Here is a 25,194-nt window from a genome sequence, read left to right as displayed (position 1 = left end):
GTTATTTTCTTTGGGGGGAGAAAGAAAAAGACAGAAAAAGCCAGTCACTTAGACAACCAGCTTCTAGTTACTTGAATACGAAGACTGATAAAGATGCCAAGGCCTGACTTCTCTCGCTGGTCTCCTAACTTGGAAGAAAATGGCAGAATGTGTCCCTCCATGGATTTTAGCTATAAACGCCTCATGTGAACCCACAAAGTCCCATTTCACATTAAAAAGAAGAATTTTAGAGGCAAAATAAGCCCAATCCTGCAACAGCAACTAAAACTCTTAACACTCTGAAATGGCTATTTTTTTAAACTATATGCATCTTAAATGGTGGGATTTGTGTGCAAGGTAAGATGTTGCAGGAAATTTAATGGTATTTTTTCCATATGAGGCAATTAAATTCACTTTCACACTTCAAAGCCATTTGGAGTTTAACCATTTTGTAACCCAGAATCTTCTATGTGGAATTACAGCAGCTTCCATAGACACTTCACCACAGAGTCAGACCCACAGGTATCAGAAGTCTACTATGGCTCTCATGATCACTCCTCCTCATTTCTAACAGACTTTCTACCACTACTGATCCTACTAATCTCCAGCTGCCCTAGGTGCTCCACCAGATCAGGAGGACAGATCCAGCACTACTGAACTGCAAAAAAACCACAGGCTACCAAACAACTGAAGATGTCCTGTGTGTCCTCTGGGTGCTCCTACTTCTGTATAATGCTGGAAAACAGGCTGATACTTTGATGGCTTGTCAAAACCAAAAGTTGGATGCCATCACCTCAAGAGTCACTGAGGTTCGGCATGAACAGGGCAAAAAAGTCAACCCTTCTTTGCATATTTTGGTAGTTCCTGTTCTGCTTCAGGTCCTCTCCACCTTAACCTCCAGTACCACCACAAACAGTTATATTGAACATGAAAATGTCATCAAGATTGTGTCACGTTTGTTTCATCAAGACAAGGACCTTCCCTCAACCACACAGGAGCACTGTGTAAGCCATGTTTGCAACTGCATGTAGAAAAGCCTAAGAAAAATAAAAATTTAGGTATTAATGATCCCAAATAAACTAAACCAGTTGCGCTTCCTCACTCAGTCTCCCAGGTGCCTCCACCACTAACAGAGCAGGTCATCTGGATTGTATTTTAATCACGAGAACTACATGTAAGCAAAATACATGGCTTATGTTTTCCTTTATTTAGGAAGCCATATCTTAGTTTTCATTGGGATGCTCAAATTAAAAGTGCTCATCGGTGCAGTTACAGATTTAGGCAAGACCCAAGATGACCATCTATCACCAGAAGACATCGTGTCGCCTTAGCAGGTGTCCATCCTTGGGCATGAGGGCTTCTCATCACCATAACATGACAGTTCAAACAGAAGAGCAAACACTTCCTAGAGCAACGTACACTCCTGAAGCTGTGAGCAAGTACCTTTTCTACCTCTGTGATTAAGGTCTGAAGCTGCGAGTTGTATATTGTATAAATATTGTAAAAAGTATTAGAGTATTGCCCATGCAAGGTAAATATGAAATACTCCCTCAGGCAGGTGGTGCGCGTTACACCCCACATGACACTATGGCAAGGCATTTACACAATGAGCAATTAAAATTCAAGCTGGAAAACGTTAATTCAAGGCTTCATCAGGCTTCCTATGTATTTCACCGTACACAGCAGAGGCTCCAGGCTCATTCTGCTGAAACCTGAAGCACTTCCCTGAGATCTGGGGGCTTGATTCACACTTCGAGGGCACCAAGGGGCAAACATACACAACCCCCCGACAGAAAAATAAACATTTTCAGATGTGATATGCTGTCCTATAGTTTAATTGAGGAAATTAATGCCTCTGGGCCACCTTATCCCACCTTAGACGTTTACCAGACACACCACGGCTTGCACAGAGCAACCTGCCTGCCCGCACCTCAGCCCGTCGCCTGCTCATGGGGGAGCCGTCCCCCCCACCTGAGAGAACCCGGTCTCCACTTTTGGGGTGGTTTTTTTTCTTTGGTTTTGGGGTTGGGTTTTTTTTTTTGGTCCACCACAGTTTCTCCCCGACGCCGTTATGAATCCGGAGCCGCGGCCGTTCGCCTTAAAAGGGCAAAATATCTGTGGAGAAACGGCGGCGGGAATAGGGGGGGAGCGAGCACGCAGGAGAGCCGGCAGCCGCCGCCCCGCCACACGGCGGCCGGGCCCGGCCGAGGGTCCCGAGGCGGTGGCGGGGCCAGAGGCCCCGGCGCGGCGGTTGCCAGGAGACGGCGGGGGCCCGCCATGGCGGCGGGAAGGGCCGAGGCTGCGCGAGCAGGGCAGGGCCAGCGGCACCGCCTGGCCTCGGCCCCAGCCCATAACCTACCGGGGAAACGAGCGAGTCCCGGCGGCGAGTAGGCAACTCCTGCTCTGACATCCCCAGTCAGGGCAATGGGGAGCACTTGGGCATCGTCCCTCGCAGCTGGCCGCACCTCGCCTGCAGCACCTGTGCCACCAGCCCCGCCATCGCCTCTGCCCGGGAGTAAATCCTCACTCGTGTGAGGCTGGTGAAGTCCTGCATGGGGCTCCGGAGGGGCCTCGCTGGAGCGACACAGCGCCGAGAGGCTGAGGGCCCCGTCTGCCATATGCCCTAAGAAGTGGCTGGGGGGTGACCTGTATCCTAAAGCCCACCCCAAACAAGAACAACCCCAACTACCAGGATGGCTCGAACGATCCTCCACGACCCCAGCGCTCCCGTCTAATTGAGCGAGGAAGATGTCGGCCGCAAAGGGAAGGCGGATTTGTCCACCGACCGGCAGCGGCGACGGGGAGGTCGAGCCCCCGTTGCCGCCAGCCGAGGGGCATGGCCCGGCAGCAGCGGGCACGGGGAGGCGAGCCCCGAGCCGGCCCCTGCCGCCCTCCATTGTGCTTGCACATGAAGCCACGCGCTTCAGCAGCCGATGATCTCTTTTTCTCCTTTTTTTTTTAATCCCTTAAGGAGTGCTGAGCCAAAGGCATTGCAATTTATTGGCTAGGAAAAGATACTAACGGGGAGGGGGGGTGATCTCGCTCCTGCAAGGTCTCCCTTTTTCTCCATTAAATCGCTATAATTTGCCTAGTCTGCGGCAAGTGTGAAACCAGGGCAGAGCATCTCCCAGGCGTGCTGTGAGGTGGGAACCGAGGTTCCCCGCAACTTTCCCTCCCCGCACACCCTCCACCGGACCAGGACACTGCAGCGAGCCCCTGCCACTGCCTTCCTCCCCGCCCCCCAAACACCCACCGGGCAAGGGAGGCCAAGCAGGGTGGCAAGAAGGCTGCTGGAGACCCGGGCACCGCACCCCACCGGGCTCCAAGTTCCCCTGCCCGCACAGTGCCCAGCACTGCCCGCCCCGCTGTGAATCGCTCCCTCCAGGACGGCGCTCCTCCCCGGGGGGGAAGAGACCCCCGGGTTTCCCCCGTCCCCTCCCGCAGCGATAAAGCCCCCCGAGACCGCGATGCGCTCCGGTTCAACCCACCGGCAGCAAAACCCGCCCCGGCGGCAGCCCGCCCCTGCCCGAGCTCGCCGCCGTGCCTCCCCCGGCGGGATGGGAGGGCGGCCGGGTCAGAAAGGAGCCTGGCTGGCCGGGGCGGGGGACCGCGGCTCTCCCCCCACCTCGGGGCTCACTCATCCCCTCCTCAAGCCTGGAGCTCGCAACTTTCCCACCGCGCGGATCGCGGGGCCACCCGGGAGGGTGCGGAGGCGGCCGGCACCCGGGGCCACGGCGCTTCGAGGCTCCGCTCCGCGCCCCCCCACGGTCCCTCCCCGGCGGGCGGCGGCAGCAGCGAGGACGGGGGATGGAGGGGAAGAGGCGTCCGCCGGCTGCCCCGCAAGCAGCGAGGGGAGAAGGGGGCGAGAGTGGCTGAGCGCGGCGGATGGAGAGGCGAGGCACGGAGCGCTCCGCTCCCCGCGGGCGGTGGGTACCCGGGGTGAACCCCCTGCTTACTGTGGGCTCTTGGGGTAGAAGGGGAGGGTGACGTGGCTGAGATCCTGGATGTCAAAGGCGGTGGGCTCGGCTGAGATCGCCTGCCGCTTGGTCCTCTGCTCCCCCTGCAGTGTGCCGGCGCTCTGCTGCTGCGCCTGCTGGGTGGCGGGCCGGATCACGGAGCGGTACTTGTCTAGCTCGTTCTGCAGCTTCTGGATCAGTTCGTCCTTCTGGTCCAACTCCAGCTCCAGCTCGTCGATGAGCGCATCCCGCTGCCGCAGCTCCTCGATCTTCTCCTGCAGCGCGTACTGTAAATCCCGCAAAGTGCCCATGGTCCTGCCGCCTCGCTCGCCCCTCGCCGCTCCCGGCAACTTTCCCCCCCGGGCCGCCCGCCGCCTCCCCGCACTTGGGCCAACTTCGCCTCCGCCTCCCCCTCCGGCCCGGCCCGGCCCGGCCCGGCGCGGCCCCGCTGCCCGCCGGGGCCCCGCCGCAGCCGGACCCCCGCCGCCGGCACCGCGCTCCGGAGCCGGGTTGTTAGGGGCGATTTCGATCCGCCTGCGTCAGGCTAGGCTGGAGAAGGAGCAGGAGACACACACACACACACACACACACACACACACACACACACGGAGGGGGAGGGAAGGAGGGAAGGCGGCGGGGAGGGAGGCAGGGGCGCCTGCGAGGATGCACATGCACTCCCCGCTCCCTCCTTCCCGGCCCCGCCGGCTCCCCGCACCGCCCACACCCCCGCGCCGCCGGCCCGCGGGGTCGCCCGGCGGGGGATGCGGGGAGGGGGCTGGCCGGCGGCTCCCCCCGGGGCTGCGGGGGCGCTCCGCCGCCGGGAGCCTGTGCCGAGCCCTTCCCTCCCGTCCTTTTGCGGGAGGAGGCCATCAAACAGGTCCAACCCGTGGGAGATGGCTGCACAAACCTGCCCTCTCCGTCCCCCTTTCGGGGTGTCCCCTGGTCCTCTCCCTTCCCATCCTCTGCTCCAATCAAAGGTGCTAGTTTTTCCCTACAGAACTTGCCCGGCTTATCTCCCATTTACTTTTTTTTTTAACAGCCAATTTTTGTTGTCTTCTCTGAGTGAAAGCACAAGCCTGTGCCTGGCATGGCTCCTGCTCCATCTCAGCAAGCTTTGAGCTCCAAAAACCCAGATTTTAATGTGAATATCGGTCAAGTATGTCTGCACTGGAAAAGCCTGGAGGCAGGGCACATGGGTCTTAGAGCACTGAAAAAAAAAAAACCAACTTAAAATATGGGAAATGGACTTTCTCTGTAGCGCCAATACCCACATGAAAGCATAAGCTAGCTTCTGCTATACCAAACACGATAGGATTTTCCCAGTGTCCAAGCACGATGCCTCATGCGCTTCGATTTTCTGTGTGTGAACAAACTGCTACATACCAGTTCTACCTATGCGATACAGTCCATGGGTCTGCAGCACAAAAATAACAAAATAAAATAAATGAGCCGCATCAGCTGAGCCCTTGATGCCAAATTTCTGTTTTCTTTCGTCTTGCCTGCATTTGCCAGGCACAGAAGGGATAGCGATGTATGCTGTGACAACGCGGCTCCCGGGCTTGGCCCTCCAGGGCAGAAAGAGGGACCTGTGGGCAAGAAAATAGCTGGTTTGGGGGTTTCCCAATAAGATTGCACAGTCTGGAGGAGTCGGGGGTAAAAACCTCCACAGCCCAGCTAGGCACAGGCGCCCCGCAAGAGCTTCTGCAGCACTGGGGCACCGGCACAGTTTCATGCTTGGACGTTTTCAGGGCAGCAGAAGCAGCTGCTTCAGTTCACTCTCTGGGAGTTTAATTTGGGGAGGAGAGCGGTCAGGTGCAGCCATGGATACATTTTTTGGAGGTGGGTGGTACCTACGTGTCTGTATCTGCTGTTAGCAGTGTGTGTAGACCTCCCATTCGGGCATTAGCTGGCAATGAGAGACATCCAGACATAGAGAGTGTTTATGGGATTGAGCTTTCTTGGTTGGTTTTTAGTTTTGGGTTTGTTTTTTTTTTTACTGTTACATACTGGCGCTTGGCTGAGTCCAAAGTCCAGCTTTCAACCTGCAGATGGTCTTTATAAAATAAATTTAAAAAAAAAAAAAGAACAGATGAGGAATTACAACTGCTCCCTGCTCAACACTGCTGTTTGAAAGGGCCTGGCCTCTGTTCATAAGCATGAGGCTTTGCAGGTTCTTCAACTTATTTGACACCTCCTGCATTTTTTGAGATGCACATGAGAAAAAAAACTGGGTTATGTAAAACGCTTCAGTTTTCAGTCTCCTTGATGCATATGTGCCAGGCACAAAAGCAAAGTCCCCTGGTTGTTTTCCATGGGTTGCCAAAGCGCTTTTTAAGTTCAGACAGCATTTTTTACTGTATATTCCCTCCATTTCAATCTTGCATAACTCACTAGGAACAAAAGTACCAAATATCTTCTGAACATTTCCACTGTAAAGAAGACCAGCATTAAATAGATGCACTCCTGCTGCCTACAAACTAGAAATCAATGATAAATAAAGTATTTTAATAGCATTCAACTGACGTGCCTAAAGTTTTATTGTTTTCCTCCCTACAGAAGTGATACCAACTTCCAGACGAGGGAGATGGTGATACGGTTAACTGAATCCCACCAGGCTTCAAAAGAGTAACAGCCCTGGGGGGGGGGAACTTGTGCATAATTTCTCAATGACAAGCGGTAAAATCACATTACTTGGTTTCTATTAGAGGTGCACAGTCTGGGACTGAGACAACAGTACCTAGATCAGAAAGGATCTGGAGAAAACCACAAGAAATTATGGGAAATAAAACTGGCGAGGAATTTAGCTGAGTATAACCAAAGAAAATATTTATTTACAGATGGGAAACAGATTTTCGTAAGATCTATGAGGTCTAAAGAGAGATTTTATAGCTCAGTTTTAGATTTGGGACTATAATTAGCAGCTGTCAAGTCTAAGGCTGGTCTTCCCTGATTTAAGGATGAGGCCAAAGCAGCCCAAAGGGCTTCACAACCTGACAGCTGAGTTCTGCCATGGGAAGGCAGCCAGCAGTTGCTTATTTTCGACTAATCACTGCTCTCCCAAAGAAACCATTGGGAGAGTACAGATCTCCTCCCTGTGGTTCATACTTCAGGCTTTCCTGGTACCGGCTGGTGTGTAATCTCAGGGATCCCAGTGTACTGCCCCACTCCGATAAAAATAAATCCTCTGATCCCATTCCTCTCAACTTAAAGTTCCCAGTAAAAAAATCCCACACTCTCAGAGCAGCTGCTTTGTCTTCTTGATCCAGTGAATGGAAAGAAATGGCTTTAGGGAGAAGAATAGCAGGAATGCACCAAATGGCTTGGGTTTCCAGAGAACAGAGCAAAGCTGATGGCAGTTTGTTAAGGGTGCCTTTGGCTACGGTCATCCCAAAGCCTTTTTCTGATCCGGCCACTGCGATACTGTGCCTGGATGTCAAGTAAGCAGGAAGCTGAAAAAAAGCATCTGCAGAGAGCATCCTCTGCCCCAAAACACCACGTGCCAGGGCTTGCTGATGGGAATCACAAGAAACAGCGATGTTTCTTCTCTTCGAACAGGCTTTGATATACTCACAATATTTCCTCTCTGCACAACTAGGTTTTAATAGCTTTTTGCTTCTAAACCTTTCAAGGATCATCTGTCACCAAATGCACCCACTCAGCTGCCATCTTCCAAGCTAAAAACATATTTGAAAGCTCTCTATTCTGCAAACATCTCCCTGGGCTCGCCAATCAAAGCTCAGGGAGCAAGCAGGATCACTAACTGGCAAATGTCACCTTGCTACAGCTGGCCAGGACAGCGTGGACGGAGAAGCTGGAGATGCATCACTGAGTACATACATAAACATTTTCCTCTTCCTGGAAGCATTTTTTTTCCCCCTGCTTAATCCACTCCAATACCAATCCCTACTCTTTTCCCAAAATATCTATGGGAGCCGATCAGCCTGTGGTAGAAAGTTGAACTGCTTGGATTTTGTGATGCATTTCTGTGCTGGTCAGGGCTTTGTGAAGATTTGGGAAGGTGTGTGATCCACAGGTCTCTACCTGCCGATGGCACACAGCCAGTTGCAAAGCCAAATGCATTCCCTACGTGCATATTCACAGCAACACCTTTACAACATGAAGAAGGAAAGACTAAAAATACAGGAAGATCTAGAGGAAAGCAGCACGTACATGAGCTGAACTCTTGCAAAAAGCATGCTATAACCAACTCAAGTTGCAGTTCACCATGGAAAGTCACCAGGTCTCATCTGTGGGATGCTACGTCCCTGTTCCACCAAGCACCCAAAATTCATGCCAGTCGCTGGGGCAGAGGAAAGAGTGCCACATACTGAAACATGAACACATCTGACTCCTCCCTGGGGCACATTTGGCCATTGTTTTTGCCTTTTGCCCCGAATAGAGTGCCTCTGGTAGCTCCTTCTGGGGCCACGGTGCTCTACAGATTTGCAGGGGGCAGCAAATAATTCATCTCCCAAGGATGGAGATAATGCTGGAACTACTGTGTCCAAGGAGCCTCGCTAAGACCAAGGAGCAGGAATTGGCAGTATTTGGGGGGTGCTGCAGCCCCATTTATCTCCAAAAATAAGTCCTATTGTCTCATGACATTGGACATTCCCTCTTATTTTGGTCCTTTCTGGAACCTCTAAAAATGAAGCTGAAACCCATTTGGTCCTCCCCACCAAAGGGATGGAGATATCCAAGTTTGGACACTCTTGCAGTGAGTGCTAATAAATTATTCTCAATATCCAGAAGTTGAATAAACATTCAACAAGCCCTTCAAATCTTCTTCCTTCCATTAGAGCAACCAAAACTCTGACTTCTTTTCCCCACTAACAAGACCTTATTCACACCAGCCCTGCCTATGTGTCTACAGAAACCACAGATCCTTTGCCCTCCAAAAAGGATCTGACACACTTTAGTTGAAAGATGTCTTTCTAAGCCAGGCTTTTTCTCCCATGATCGCATGGAAAGTTGGATTTTCAACAGCTCACCCCATCAGATAGTTGCATGCGGTGGCAGTGGGTCTCCGCATCCCTTCCCTTCAGTGCTGGTTCAGCTGCTCATGAGTCCCTACGGGGTAGGATGGGATGCTATGAGCTTCCTGGTAGCACCTTCGCATATCCACAGCCTAAATGAATCTTTAGGGCTGGGCTCTCTCCAGGAAAGAGTAAACACATTTTCTGTGTGCCCCAACATAGGAACTGCAAATAGCAGCAGATCTCCAGGCAGGTCAGGCGTGGGAACGGGACCCTGATCCTGATCCCTCCTGTCCATACACACCTCAAGTGACTGGTTGATTTTTTTCCACCTGCCAGAAAGGGCTGGACTGCCTGGCAAGGTCAGACACGAGCAGAGCTTAAGACACGTCTTCCCATGGGCTGGATTAAGTCAGAAGCGGCTTCAAAATGATTCAGTTGCCTTAAGAAGTCTCTTCAGGCTCATGTTAAGCAGCAACTTGTTCTGAAAACTGCCAACATAAATACTTAGTGCTGTTTTGCAGTTACTACAATTAGACACTGACTATGCCCCTGCTTTTCTCAGCAGTCCCAGGGCACTGACTAGAGCAAAAGCAGCATTTAGACAAGGAGAGCCCTGGAAATGTAGTTTTCTTTTGCTTTCAGCCTTAAGCTACCAGCAAATGAACCCAGGGACCAATTAAACTGAATGTAAGGATGCAGATCTAGTCTTGGAGCCATGAGATACAGGATATAATGGAGGTGAAGTTTATAGAAAACATCAACTCAGTGGATGTAGTTGGAAAAACAGATTCATTCTGGCTCTCACACATGTATCCGAGAGATTGGAAGAAGCTGAAACATTAGAAGGAAGGTGGGAGCCATGTGTTGTATCTGAGGCCACTGACTTTCGTGGAGACATGGCTGGGATAGGCAGGCCAGCTTCCTCGCACTTCTCATCAACCAGAGTTTAGCCACACAGGACAGTCCATGCTCAGTGACCCTTTTATCTTCACTATTCAGCATACATCCCTCCTCCCGCTGTGTGATATCTCAGTGTTGCGATGAAGGGGTAGGAGAGCTTGGCAACTCATCCATTACCCAGCCCACACACCAAAAGGCGTGGGGTTACTGCCTGAGGATGAAAACAACCCAGCCTGATCACACAAGAGGGACAACATCCTAATGCTGAAAAGCTCTACAACTCATTCAGTCACTTAACTGTCAACATGCACAAGCTACCAAAAGTTTCCCAAACCTCACTTTCAGAGGCAAGACCCTTACAAAGCCATTGACACAGCCAGAAACGCTACAGCTGCCTAACACGCTGTATGTCACCTTTGTATTGCATTGCTTAGGAAAGGCACTTGGGCAGAATATAGATCTGACCTTACCGTGTTACACAGTCCAGGCAATCAGGAACTCAGTGGGGTGTCAGGACATCTGGGGTCAAATCCCAGCTTTCTGCCTTTGTTTCTGACTTCATCTGCTCCTACTAACCTTTTGCGTGTGAGATCTTCTCTTCGTTTTTCTTTATGTAGGACTCTAACTAGCAACAACAGCTTCTAGTGGCACATTTTGGAGTAGTGATTCTTGCATCGGTATTCAGCAGTACGCTGGTAAAACTTGCATTGACCAAAAGTGAGGTTTGTCTTGTAAGCCAGCCTGCAATTCTTCATGGTATACTTTTAAAACACTACACAAACACAGCTAAACTCATCAGCTGTTACCATGCAGTTACTTATTTTCCTTTCTCCAACCTCCATTGCCTTCCGCAACTTGCTGATTTTTTTAATCATGGTTCTCGGGTTGCAAGAGGTGGAAAGCAAAGTACTCAGGAAGGTATGAACAGCAAGAGACTTGTTTTCCCCCCTAATTGTTTTAATTGATAGCAGCTCATTTCTACAGCCTGATTTTGAAGCTTCTTGATGCCATTTCTTAACTTCCCAGGTTTAACGGTGGCAAACCACTTGCCAGCCACAAGCGTTTGCAATTCCGGGTGCTCCCTCTCATCGCCCTTTTGGACCCTGCAGTGTTTCTTATCTCTCTTTGCCAGTAATGCACTACTCACCTACCATAATTGCCTTGGTCTGTTGGGCCGATTTATCCAACCTTCAAAACAATTCATTTATATTTGAAATTGGATTAGAAATAAACACATATTCTGCTACCACCGATAAGAAAATAACCAGTGCGTTACCATTATTTTATGACGAATGCATCATGAATAAGTGCACCGTCTCTTTATGTAATCAAATTAATCCCTCTGCTTATTAAAAATTATTATTTGAATGTTTCAGGTATTTATAACAATAAGCACAAAGGATAGATTTTAAGCCCGTGTTTTACATGACTGGAAAACAGGCCAGTGTTTCTTAAAGATAAATATAAGTTGCACTGAAAGTTGCCTTCCTTTTTAGAAACAGATTCATGCTAGAATTTATGCTGAAGTCTTTTTCTGGCATCTGCATGTCCTGAGCAACTAGAAAAATTTTACTGAAGTACCAGTCTTTTATTTAAGTATCTAGAAATGTTTATGTCCGCAATTCTAGCAATGCTAAACCCTCTCTTGCAGAAAACATTTCCAGGTTTGTACTCAAAGTTGATTCCCATGATCATTTAAGGCTGAGAATAAATGGCTGCGTCCCACAGAGGACCCAGCTCGTTAAGGTACCAAGGAAATATCCATGAATCATCCAGGCACAATCTGCAAACAGGGGCTCACATCGGGTTTCACAAAGGTTTTACAGCGCTCCACTGACTTCTACAGCTATTTCTTATTTATGCTTGGGGAAACTTATCAGGTTGGTCTCTCTGAGCGTGTAAAAATGTTTATGCTCACAGTTTTTTCTTTGTCAGTGTTTACTCGAACTGATTGCTCTACTCATCAGAGCATTAGAGGCCAGTGTTCACCTGATTTCCTAAGCATTGCCAACATCTTTCAACTGACTGCCCTGCTGCGTTGGTGAATCAGGGGATGGGCAGCACTTTTATTCTCACCTTTGCACAATTTCTGCTTCAAATCAGCAGCTAAACCCCTGGGTAAGGTGCAGGGCTCCCTCCTCGCTCTCACTGCATGACCACTACCCTGTCTTGGAGGAGGACATGCAATCGGATCTCCTCACCAGCTGCAGGTAAGTCAGGATGTAAAAACCCGGGATGTGGTGCCTTTTCTGAATCCAGCTCCATCTCCAGCTGGTTTTGCTCTGACCCTGATTCCTCTCCGTTGCGTAGGATTAAAACATGCATTGAAATGTGCTGTGAAGGTTCACCTATGCAACTCTTCCCCACCATAAAACATGCTGCAAAGGTTCACCTATGCAACTCTTCTCCACCATAAAACATGCTAGGAAGGTTCGCCCCTCCACATCTTCCCCACCACCTCGTAATCTTAGATCTGAGTGGAGAACAGTACAATTTTCACTGCTGCAGAATTATGATACCGACCCATGGGAGCTTCCTCAACCCTAGAAGGAAAAATCCTTTGGAAGTGATGATGCTGCAAAGGCAACATGCACTTTGGGTCTGCTTCTCTGTGCTCTAGAAAGAAAGATTTCTAGGTTAGTATTGACCTTTTATAGGCTACTTCTCTGCAAGAACTATTTCTGTTGAAGCTTTATTGTCTACACTTTTACTTGAGCAGCTTGGCCCAAACAACAGGGTAATTTCTTCATACCCTTATTTATGCAATCCATATACACAAAGTTCAGTGTACAAACTCATCTTCAAAGCATCTGACACGCTGTGAAAGGGTTTTGTGTTGTTAAAAGAGGAAGGATCAATACTGGTATGCAGCATAAAAACCTGCATTGTGGCAGACAGGAAGGCAACATATTTTATACTTCTGCTACCCGGAACAAGAGTGCAAATTCACAACCTGCTTCAAAAATCCCCCTGCTCCTTTACAGATACACAAATGTCAATTTTTTTTTTTTTTTTTTAAGCCTGCTCTTTTCCTTTTTCTTTTTTGCTTAAAAGCCACAACTATCAGCAAAACAACTGTTTTCAGCGCATGATTTGGGCATGACGTAGCATGAAGCGCCATGTGGCACCTCACCACACGGTGGGTGTTTGGCCCCGCTCTGTTCCCTTACATGGCCTGCAGCTCTGGCAGGCACAGCATTCTCCACATTCTTCTTTTTTTCCCCTGCTCTTTAATTCTCATTTCTTTTAGGAGGAGAAAACACAAAACACAAGGAGTAATGCCGCCCTCTAGTGCCCTGCTCTCCTAGCTTGAGGTGCATGGCTGCAAACCTTCACATCAAACACTCTTTGAATCACCACCACCACAAAAAACCCAACAAAACATAAAAAAAAAACCCAACCCCAAAACACTAAATCAAAAGGCAATACAGAAACAAAAATATGCATTCCTTAGGAAAAAAAAGAGACCATGGGGGCCAAGAGAATTGCTCAAACTCAGCTTTAAGTTCCCACTGATGTATTAATATATTCTATTTCTCAGCAAGAGGGTAGGATTAATACTGCAAGTTTTTCTCAGGTTAGCTACTGCAACTCTAAAGAAGTGAACGTGTGGCATATTAAGGGGCATATTTATGTAAAAGTGGGCATTTATAAAACCACAGTAAGTACTGTCTCTTTATATGTCCCTTTTAGTAGTCAAACTCAAAGCCTTCTTTCTTCTTAATATTCAGTTTACTTGATAAGCAAATTATTTCAGAGATATAATAACTCTACCTGCAAGTCCCAGCAGAACAGACATCACAATTTAGGTGTGATGTCTTTCTTTACCACACCCGTATGTGTTCCCCCTAAAGAAACGCAAAAGATAGACTGATTTGTTGGAAGTTTGAATCAATTATTTGATTCAGTAATAGACGTTAAATCGTTGATTCGCACCAATTCCTGGCTCTTAGCTCGACACCCGGTACATGCTGCCACTACAATAACATGCAACAACTCTGAGCACGCACATAAAAGTCAGGACACAAACATAAAAATCTCTAGCTTTTAGTATTAATTACCAATTGAATGACCAATCTGAAAAAAGAAGACATTTCATTTTCACTATATACCACAATTCTGTATCTAGTCTCATTTCTTTAGATTTTAAATTATTCCATTTTCAGGAGTCTGAATCTTTTCACTTTCCATTTATATTTTCTCGTAAACTCTCAGAAAAGTCAATTAAATTAAAATAGCTCATGCTAATACCACCATACATATACACATATATCATTGCAATTGCAATTAATCCATCACCTCAAAAAAAACCCCCTTCCCAAACTCTTCAGATGTACAGATAAAGTTAAACTTTGCAAGCAAACCCTTATTTAAAAAACATTAATGTAATTTCCAGACAGAATTGGTATTGATTGGGCAGAACAGTGAATGCTGAGCATGGGGGTCTAAATTATGGGGAAAGAATCAATACATGAGCCCCACTAGAATGGAAGCTTTAAAGAGTTTGTTTTTTTCCCCTCAAGCTTCTATATATTTTTGTAGGGCACACTCAGGAGACAGGGTAAATCATGTTTTTAAGAGGCAAGTCAAACCCAAACAGATTAGGAGATTCTGGGAAATGAATTTATCCTCAGGCTGAAACAGTACAGTACCCAATTCTTTGGTGGCAAAGCAAGGTCAGCCCAGGGTCTAGCTGAGAATAAGTTAAAGCATGTCCCAGCTTACATTTTAGAGAGAGGTAAAACCTTTTATTAGCCCAGATAATGATTCTGGAAGAAAGAGGCATGATTTTGAGGCTAAGCCACAAAATATATTTGTGATATCTATATGAAATAAGACACAAAATATCTACCAGATGAAACTGGAGATGTGAACCCTGTATCTGATACCCAGCCTATGAATGAGCAAAATTCTGCAATCTGTGCTCTTTCCAAGGCATAAGCAACAACCGATATGCCATAATAATTTCTTGTTCACAGATTGCTACAGCCTGAGCTGGATTTGAAATCTCAAGGAGTATTAAAGCATCTCCATGAACCTGCATGGACAAGAACTGCACCAAACATCTCTACTTTGCAACACAACCCTCTTCTTGAATAATGTTCTTACACATTCATTGGTGGAAACAAGTCCCTTTCTTACCTGTGACCTCTTCTCTTATTAAGATGCATTATTTGCAATTACCCCATATATGCAACTAACATCTGCATATCAATGCAACCTATTAAAAAGTTTCACCAAAACCATTAGAGCTGAAGCAGGTTTTGAGATTTTCAGTGGAGAATTCACTTCACCTGGGTAATTCCTTGATGGGAGGGAAAGCTCAGAGCAGAGCTAAATGCCAAGCCTTTCCATTTCATCTTGGGAAATCAAAAGCAGTTCTTAAATTTCTCTCTTGTTAACCCATTTTAACAGGGTTCTTCCAATTCCATAACAAGCTGCATTCATTTAAATTAAATTCTTTCACCTTCACAGTGAAAAGCAGTGCTTATTAACAAAACAAGAGCAGGAGGAAAACGGGAATCCTCCGAGAGATTTTCCTTTAGACCCAAACAGACTTATTGAAACGACCTTCGAGGAATCAGGATGGCAGATGCCTCCTCATGTAAATAAGGAATCTCAGACACATTTTCAGCACAATGCCATTAGGGAAAATAAAAACCACACAAAAAGGGAACCAAATATGAATATATCCACTTATATTAATAAGTAGGAAGAGTCAGAGAGGGTGTATTTCCATATAAAGGCTTATAGTATAAATCAATTATCTGTCTACAGTGCAACCAGTTCCAGCTTTCTGGAAAAAAAGACCTGTTTTCCTGAGACTAGGCGTTATTCATCCACTGGAGAGAGTAATGCAGACAGAGCATTTAGACAATGACCATTTCCAGTCCTAAAATCTCAGTTGACACTAATTAGCTGAACTCAAAGCTTCCAATTAATGCAATACTTTTCCTTTGTAACTACTAAATACTTTTTTTCTTTTTACTGGGAAAGCCTTTTACCGTACATTCAGGTTTTACTGCCCACTGAATGGCAAGTTACGTGTTTGCAAAACTAGATGTTCAATTCGTACATCATTATTAGGACTTCTATGATGCTAAAGGGTTTAAAAAAAAATGTACTTTATTATTTTTCCCCTATCTCTCTACCTCTTCAGCAACGCATAGGAAAGAAATGGTAGAAATGTGCAGAGACTGGAGCAGAGTGTCTAGAGGATAACTTCTTGCATTGCGTTACTAACAGTTTTCAGAAACGTCTTCAAGTTCTTGCAGAAAGCAGTGATTAAAGCTTTAAAAAATGTACCTGCTTCCCCCCTGAAGGAAAGAAGGGCCATTTGATCATTCAAACCTCATTAACCCATATTTTTTAACTATAGCTTTAGTTTATTTCTATTTATTTTTAGCTCATTTCTGTTCCTAAAAAACACAAAGCAGTCTAAAACATGAACTAATTGAAGCTCGTGCTAGCTGCATGGGTTAATTAACATAATTACTCATTTGTATCCTGGTCAGCTTGCTGAATTCATGTACTGTATTTCCAGCTTGAATAATTTAACAGGTATTAATTATTTATACCTTATGGCTCTTTCAAAGGAGTTGTTTGGAGTCAATGCCAGTTATTAGACTTGGCAGACAAAGCCAAGTGCTGCCCCACAAGGGCCAGCTCCACTGTCATGCCTGCTTTATGCCAGGGATTACAGAAGGGAAATGGGAAGGGTTGCATTTAGCCACCAAAAAGCATTGTGCATGAAATCTCCCTACATCCAGTGCTTGATTTATAGATGATTCCAGCAAGTTCAAAGGCAACTGAAAAAATGCATCTCCCTGCTAAGCATCTTCTTCTTTTGGCTCGTCAATATAATACATTTTAAGGGGCAAGATTGCAAGCAGGCAGACATCCTCCCCGCATAACCTTTGCAATAATTTTCTTTTCCAGTAATCAAAGTGCTGGTTTCTAGGTAGGGAAAGACCATACAGCCACGAAATGGTCATCAGAACATCCAAAAAAGGGGGGCATCTGTTGAACATCACCCACCCACAGCTTTATCTGTGCCTGTCCCACTGGCTGCTCTCTGCAAGCTGCCAAAAAAGCCACGGTGATCTCCTCCTGCTAGGAAGAACCTCTCCACCTTCCTCCTTTGCTTCCGTGGGGGCCTCGATGAAGAAGTGGCTCCATGTGAACCCGGAGGGTGAAGTTATGACCCGTGTGTAAGTAGAAAACAACTAACTAAATGGAGAAATAATGACTAGAGACCAATAATGACATGTATCTATTGGTGGCTCAGGCTGAACTGGTTTTCAGAGTGCTAATATCCCTGCTGTGGGAGAGGATACTGAGCAGCTGAAGATGGTGTTCAAGAAGTCAAGCAAATACCAGAGAGCTGAAAAAAAATCTTTATCAAGGACAGAAAGAGCTTGATTTGTTTAGCTTATGGAAAAAAAAAAAAGATTAAGAGAAAATTTAATTATATTATATAGACACTATAATGTAGATGAAGTGTTCAGTATTAAATGGTGTTTTGGAGTAGCAGGGAAAGATGTTACAAGAACTGGAAGACAGGTAAATTCAAATGAAAAATGAGGCACCTATTTTGAACATGAAGGGCAAATAACCACAAGAACAAACTCCCTAGCAAAGTGGTAGGTCACATACATCTCCACTTGGAACTTGAGGTTAGCACTGTCACCTCAGCTGCCTTCTCCTCTGCTCTGCCAGTGAGCTCCAAGGTGCCCATCACAACCCCAGCTGAGCAGATTTATGTTAGAAAAGCTCCATAGCAGCCAGCTTTTTTCCTGCCCTAACATATTTATTCACAAATCTTCCCTCTTGCTCTCCATCTCAGGGTCGCTCGCTGCCATTGCTGGTGTGGAGGTGTTGCAGCCATACAACGTCCCCTACATTTACAGCCGCTGCCAAGAGCTGTGCCAACGGGAAAATATTTTGCACGGCCAAACCATGTGTGCCAGCACTCAGGAGGTGCTTCTCCCCACCCAACAGTTGTTTTGGGGGGTCTGGCAGCTTTCACCCAGGAATTCTTCCCCAGGGTTTAACTGATAAAAATACCAGTGTCCAAACAGTGCAGCCTTTCAACCTCCCCTGGTCCCGTCGGGCCACTGCAACCTCTGGTTGCATCTGTGGAGCTCCTTGGAGGGTGGTGTGGTTACTCAGATGTACCCGAGGGCACCGCTGGCTATGTACTTTACCTTATTCAAACCATCTGTTTAAAGATTTCTGGTCTATGAGTCCTTTTACGAGAGCAGACGGTGGGGAGGCAGACCTGAAAGCGTTTTTTCATTCCTGGGAAAGCTTGGGGTCTGTGCAGCCCTCCAGCTTTTCCCTCTGCAGCGACCTCCCTCCATTCCCTGGCAACCGAAGCATCGTATTTTTTGATCATTTTTAACCACTTCCCAGCATTAAGCTAAGGCTTGTCCTCTGCATTTCGCCTCCTTCACCAGGGTCTCGAGGGATGCGTAACCTTAAGTCAAGGCTAAAAGACGTGGGTCTGTCATTGCCTTAATCATAAAACATTTCCCATCACATGGAAGATAATGCTGAAATAATCCACGTATGTTTAATCTCCAGCAATAAAGGACTTCCTGGTAACCTCAGCTGGTGTTTCAACATGCTCCCATCCGCTACCACTGCGTGGTGGGTACCCAGAGCCTTGTGCAGCCTTTCCCCATCAGTCACTTCTTCTACACACGCTTGGTGAGAGGCGTCAGTCACAGCACCGACATCACCCAGCCCCTCTCTCCCTCTGCAAGACAAGTGTCACCCCCTCCCCACTGGATTAAGTAACCATGGCAGCAGGAAACATGGTGGAAAACCAGGCATTTCAGGACCACCATCAACCTTGTGATGTGATTTATGACTAAAGGGAGGTAGCACGTTATGGTTTTAATATTCTGTGTTACCCTAGGCTGCTCCTGTTCAGCAGTGTTACATCCCTTATCGGAGGTGTTAAGCCAGCGCCAAGAATACAACCCAGCCCAGCAGCCCCTAATGTACGCAATGCCCTCGTCCTCCAGAGCAACCAAAGACTGTGGATAATGCTGCTATGCTTCATACCTGGTGCTTATGAGTATTGCTGCATACCATATGCTTATACCTGCTCTTTTCTCCCATGTGTCCTTTCCCTCCTGTAAGACTTTGTGGCCAGGAAGGAGATGGCATAGCATCCATCTATTCAACCGCAGCCTTAAACCTGGTTTAAATTAATGCTCTGTCCAGACCCAATCCATCCCTGGTTCTCCCACACAGTGGTACCAAACCCTTTTTTCCCTACACTACCAACTACTCTGCCAAGCTCATCTGAGCTAAAAAGCAATAAAAAATTAGGGAGAGATTGGCTATGCAAAAAACCAGGACAAATAGCCCAGTTTTACCAGCCCTTTTACTATTGGGCCAGCGTTTTCAGAGCTCAGACTCCATTTCAAGCGTGCACCCAGGAAAGCTATCAATATGGAGAAGCACACGGTAACCACTTTCTTCCCACTGCCCCATCATTCGAGGCTCTCTGTCCATCTCCTGGCACTAAGCAGTCAAACACATCTTCAGTCTTCTCATTTGCTTGCAAAGCCAGATCCTTATTATACTGGGGCATATTGCAGTTTGAATGCGAAAGCTCCTGCTTAGCTACTAGTTTCAGCTCAGACTTGGTATTTTTACAACTGGATATATGCTTCTGAAGCTCTTCACAATCTGAAATACTGTCCCTTTTCCACATATACTTCTGGTCACTGGGATTTTTTAACTTAGGGGTTTTGCTCTCCTCTTTCTGTTTGTCAGTTGTGGCCACACAATAACTTGGAAGGGGTGTTACCATTTCATGAGGCCAGTAGCTGCAAATCTCCAAGCCTATAAATAACATCCACGTGAACACATGCCATTTAATTACCTGTTTAAAAAGCACATATAATTTGCAGTCTGCAAACACCCCCCCTCACTTAACATCTCCCATCAGTGGCAGGCTGCTGGGTCCTTTCCTGCGGCATCGTACACCATCGCTCTCCGGCCAAACCAGTGCCTTCACCTCTCTGCTGGGGAAGGCAATGCAGGTCCACAGGAAATGTGGCTGGCGTTCACCTCCACCAAACAACATGTCACATAAGCTGTCCTCAATTTCTTCTTCTTGTCCTACTGCTTCTCAAAAGGCAAATCCAGTGGAGCCCTCGAGCAGGAACCAGTTGTACATTCTCCACATGGCGCTTGATCTTATTTCGGAGGTGCCAGTGATGCAAGTCCCAAACAAACCTGCATTGTTTCTTATTTCCAGCCTGAATTTTCCTTCAGTGCTCTTAAATGAGAAGTACACTTCAAAAGAAAAATCTGTGTTTAACCTCCCATATGCTTTTATTGGTTAAAGATCAGTAAACTGTCATTTATTTTAGCGTGCCAGGCCTGTTTTACCATGCTGATAAACACAGTAATTACTTTATGCTGAATATATCTTTGAACGTATACAACTGAAAACTATATTTGTAAAGGCAAAAATAAGAGACCACCTAAAAGTTTTAAAGATCAGCCAGTAATAGGATAACATTTCACTTCTTCAGTAACATTTGTCTGTAATGAAAGCAACGTCTAAGCACATGAAATTGGGTCGTAATTATCCCATTATCATTGCATGGGTCTGAAGGCTAGACCAAGATAATGTCAATGGAAAATGTTTCCTCCACACTGGGAAATCATTACCTCAGTAGTTTTGTTAGCAGACTATTAGGCTCAAGCAGCTTCTGCTGCAAACAGGGACTCAGACAACAGAAACAGCCTGAAACAGCAGCATCTCAGCTGCTCCTTCAAACCCTGTTACTTAAAACTGCCTCTTATGATATAAGATGGAGAGAGAAACGCTTGTGATGGGACCACTAGAGAGAAGAGGAGCAGAAGAAATCACACAAGCTCGAAGCCATCCTCATGTTCTTACCATGCAGCTAAAATTGGCATACCTAAAGACCTATATAGCATGTATAAATATATAGGAGCTATATATTTTATGTATATGGGTTCACATGTAGGAGAGTTATACAGGATATACCAGCAGTAGCCCGATCTCTAGAGCAATGAAGACATCTTCAGCCACCCCGAGTCCATCTGTTGCAAAAGAGCTGTGGCAATCCTGATGGTCTCCAGGTGAAAGACCACCTCTGCTTTTGGGACCAGGCACCTCAGACTAAGAAGAAACATGTTAAAATAAAAGGAGAGAGAAAGGGGGGCTTCTGTAGAATAAAATTGAAGTGTTAGATCAGCTTTGCCAAGATACCACAGGCCAGAGAGAAAAGTCTGCTCACCAACAGCACAGCCTTGCTATAAACACTAGAATTGCCCAAATTCCACTTAATTCATCTTAATTGAAGGGGGCAGGAAAAAAAATCGCATAATAGGGATGGTAAACTCAATGGTCATAGCTTCCTTAGGAAGGTAAAATATCATTATCGGGCAAGTCCCTGGATAAAATATTATGTTATGGGACAGTGTCTTAACAGATAAAACACAGAGCAGGATGTGTTATGGATGGCCAAAATATTGGAAAACAGAGTGGATCAGGTTTTTACCCTGGCTTTTCAAATTTTAAAAAAAAGGTGGGACAAAGGGTCATTAAGTTTTCTCTGCTGATGATCTTCAGTGAGTTTTGAAATACCGAGAAAAACATTTTGGAGGGCCAGAGGAAAGCAAGTGGTCCACAAAGATTTTTAGCAGGTAAATTGTGTCAGCTTGACATTGATCCTGGACATCCTTTGGGATGTGTGATTCTCAATTTAATAGATGAAGAAATTAAGGCAATATAACAAATACCAATCTATGTGGCTTTATGGAAAATAGATCTCATGAAATGAACTTAGCAAGTTTTATTAAACCACCTGCAAATTGGGTTGAAAAAGCATTCGCAGAAATGTAATGTAATTAGGCTGCTGTAAACTGGCTGATTTTTACTTACAAACTTGAGCTCTTTGAGCATGTCTCCTGCTCCAGGGTTTTTTATCTCAGTGGAGGGGAGGTTAAAAGCAATGAGCTGCCATAGGAAAAGTGCTTGGGAGAAGCGTGAGAACAGACCGCTAATCCAGCAAACAGGGAGGGCAGGATTTAACAGCAGGACCGTGAAGTTAGACGAATTCAGGCTTGAAATGTGGAACAAATATTTAAGGCAGAGCAATTAGGGCAATTAATCTTTTCAACAGTTTGCAAGGGACCGTGGTGCTTTCTCAGTCACCGGCAAATTTTTAGACCACGATCAGAAGATTTATTTTTTTTTCGTAAAGACAGAAATACACTAGTGAAAACAAAACCTCCCAAAAGGCTAACAGCCCATCTCCTGCAAATCAGGCTAGATGAGCACAGCCAGCCTTGCTGACCTTATAAGATACCCACTTACAAAATCTAAAGTAATTTTCATTACTTCTTCTGCCATCCAACATCTTTCAGGCACGATAAAAGGGCTCAAAAGTGGATATAAATGTAATTGTAAAGTCTCTTTCTCTAAATCAAGGTTACGTGCTGCATTTACAAATGCTGTCAGCCCAACATTCTGCAGACTTTTCAGTCCAGAAACGCGCATGGAATACAGATGTACGGACTTTATCAGCTCCGTATTATGCCTCACAATGTGAAAATGATTGCATGACGAGTAAATCCAACGCCCACGCAAATAACTGCTGCTTCCAGTTCCTAATGAATCACAGACACAGAACAGGGTCAGAAGAATAGTCATTGTGAGGAAAAAAAACCAGCTCAAATGGACTGTTTCACATACTTGCTTGGGCAAGAGCGATTGAAGAAACACTAGTTGGGGAGATTAATGACATAATTTTGGTGGACAACCAACCAATATATTAATGTGAATTTTTTCCCCGTATTTTCACATTTTATTTAAAGCCTTTTAAAGAGAGTTGATTTTTAGCTACTTAATATTTAGCAACAGAATGAAAGAGAAGGAGGAGCCTCCCTGATACAGAAGTCAACAAACCCAATGTTGAAGATGGAAATCAGTTGTACCTGCCCTCTGGTATCGGAGTAGCAACTACAGGTTATGGGTCAACCCCATCAAAAAGGTGCAAGAGTTAATAATAAACTGCAGCAGAAGGAGCTGGGTGGGAGAGACACAAGTGATTCAACATCTTCTGGATGCAAATAGTCTCTGCAATGAGCTGATTATCTTCACTGATGCTTTAGGATAGATTTAACTGAACAGAGTCAGAAGAGATTAATCAGGCACCAAAACTTCTGTAAAACTGGCCTTCAGTTGACCCGTGACACCATTTCCACTTCCCTTTCCCATGCATTTTTGCTCTTCTGCCCTCAAACATATGGTTTTATGGAGTAAGAAATTTCATATCCCTAACACCCACACCAGCTCAACCCATTTTTTCCAGCATCTCCTCCTGAGAGGAACGAGCTTCTGGTTGAAGCTGCCACAAGTGATTCCCCACCAGAAGATAAAACATTCACTTTGAATTTTTATTCTTTTTATTATTATTTTAATGCCATGGAGGGGAGAGACAAATTTCAATTTTGCTTCAGCCCTCTCTGCTCCCCCAGGACTGTTATGTGGCAAAGAGAAGATGCAAAACATCAGGATTTCTGCAAGGGAGACCAATCACTCTGGTCCGTGTTTCCAAAACAGCAATCCAGTCCTTTCCTCAAATTGGGCATCTGATAAAACTGCAGATCAAAGCAAGAAACGTGCTCCTGGCAGGGAGAGCCTGACTGCCAAAACACCGTGTTAAAGCCCCAGCCACATGTAACGCGATGAAAGGGAACATAGATTTCACTCTTTACCTTGACACAGATTTTGTAAAGTAAGTGTGAAAAATGAATGGAGGGGGGGGAACCCCAAGCAAAAGCCTTTTATGCTGCTTTTTTTTTTTTTTTCAATATTCAATAGTCCTTTTCTGAGCTACAGAGGCAGCTTAAGACAGAAATAAAGTTGCGAAGATAGCATATCGTCTACCCAGGCATTCACACAACCTGCTTCCCGAAGAAGCGACTCCTCGCTGCACCAGGGTGTGAGTTGTGACAGGGTATGCATCTCACCTCTGCAGAGCCCACACAGCAAGCCAGAGCCTTTCTTCTAGGCTTATACATGAATAGATGTCACTTCATGGATGCCCAAACCCAAGGAGAACAGGGCATCAGAAATGACTTGGAAAGATTTGAAACAGACAGTAATTTTAAGGTTTCCATGCAATCCCACTCTATGCATTGTCACTAGTAGAAGGAAACACAAAAAGGAGGCAAAATGGGGCAAATGCATCTTTCCCAGCTACAGGGGAATGCTCCATTTTTGAACGATGTCCATAAATGCCATTGATACCTCAGGTCTCCTCCTGACCCTGCTACTAGCCAGTACACTCACCCTGTGTAAGCTATTCACGTTCCCCATCTGCAAAATGGGGGCAAAGAGATTCACTTCCAAAGGAAAGCACTTTCAAACGTACTGATAAAAACACTCTAACACCTGGGATGTTGTTCTATAGGGAACTATGAAAATTTTCCCTCTAAAAGCTGATCTTGGGATTTTTTTCCCTCCATTCAGGCTGAAATGCCATCAGAACCGCCCGCAAGACTTTGTGAAAAGGATAAGCTTAAACCTCACCATGCCCCCAGCTAAATACCAGCCCCCAGCCGAGTGCCACATCCCCAGCCATCCATCTTATTGCCAAGTAAAACGGAAGATTTAATCTGAAATGGAAATGGTGTATTGCTGTGCTGCATCAACAAATAGCCTTTATTTGTCCTTATTTACAGTCTGAGCCTCATCCTTGTTTCAATTCCTTTGCTGACACTAACATTATTTTTTAATAAGCTGATGCTTTCCCATTTACTAAAAGAAACAAGTCATCTCGCCCATTTACTGTCATCAAGCCACTGCCCATGTGTATATACCATTATTGACACTTGCCATAATGAATCCAATCACTGTATGCATATTTATTCTCCATCCTCTTCTGTTACCCACAAGTATCGTTGCTGTGCTTCATCGCTGCTGCTGCTTTCCCTTTGCACAAGCTCTACGGCTCTGTCTTCACACCCAGCCTCCTGGCGAGTCATTTTTATGGATCTAGAGATCTGCCGTAACCTGGTACTATTGCACTTATCCAAGTTTTTGCTGTTTGCAAAGCTAAACTCTATGGTCTAAAAGCAGATGCAGCAAAAAGTAATGAGCAATTTCTCCAAGACTGTAGCATCCTGCTCCTCATTGTGGTAGAAACGTTCACATAAACCATATCTGGTTAAGCAAACATAATGTACCCCACTGTCATAAAACATGCATTTCCCCCATTTACACTGAGCTTAATTATTCCTTGTTTCTTCTTTTCTATACCAAATCGAGTCCTGGTCAGTTGCCATCAGCCATGCTCAAACTTCTCATTTCTTCA

General features: G+C 45.8%; 1 protein-coding gene across 2 annotated transcripts in view; it reads right to left on the bottom strand.

Annotated features, from left to right (window-relative positions):
- The window catches only part of PRKG1 (protein kinase cGMP-dependent 1), a 526,334-nt gene that overhangs the window by 486,505 nt on the left and 14,635 nt on the right, over window positions 1-25,194 (bottom strand). The window contains exon 1 of one of the 2 annotated variants that reach the window (XM_072869341.1): window positions 3,936-4,808. The exons of the other annotated variant lie outside the window; for it this stretch is intronic. Within the exon in view, the coding sequence (XP_072725442.1) occupies window positions 3,936-4,246 (311 nt within the window). The 5' untranslated portion in view covers window positions 4,247-4,808. Of the gene's footprint in view, window positions 1-3,935; window positions 4,809-25,194 lie in introns of those variants that run through there. 2 annotated transcript variants of the gene reach the window in all.

This window comes from Ciconia boyciana, chromosome 8, assembly GCF_034638445.1.
Source record: "Ciconia boyciana chromosome 8, ASM3463844v1, whole genome shotgun sequence".
Lineage (NCBI taxonomy): Eukaryota > Metazoa > Chordata > Aves > Ciconiiformes > Ciconiidae > Ciconia > Ciconia boyciana.
This window is presented reverse-complemented; position numbering and strand designations above follow the sequence as displayed.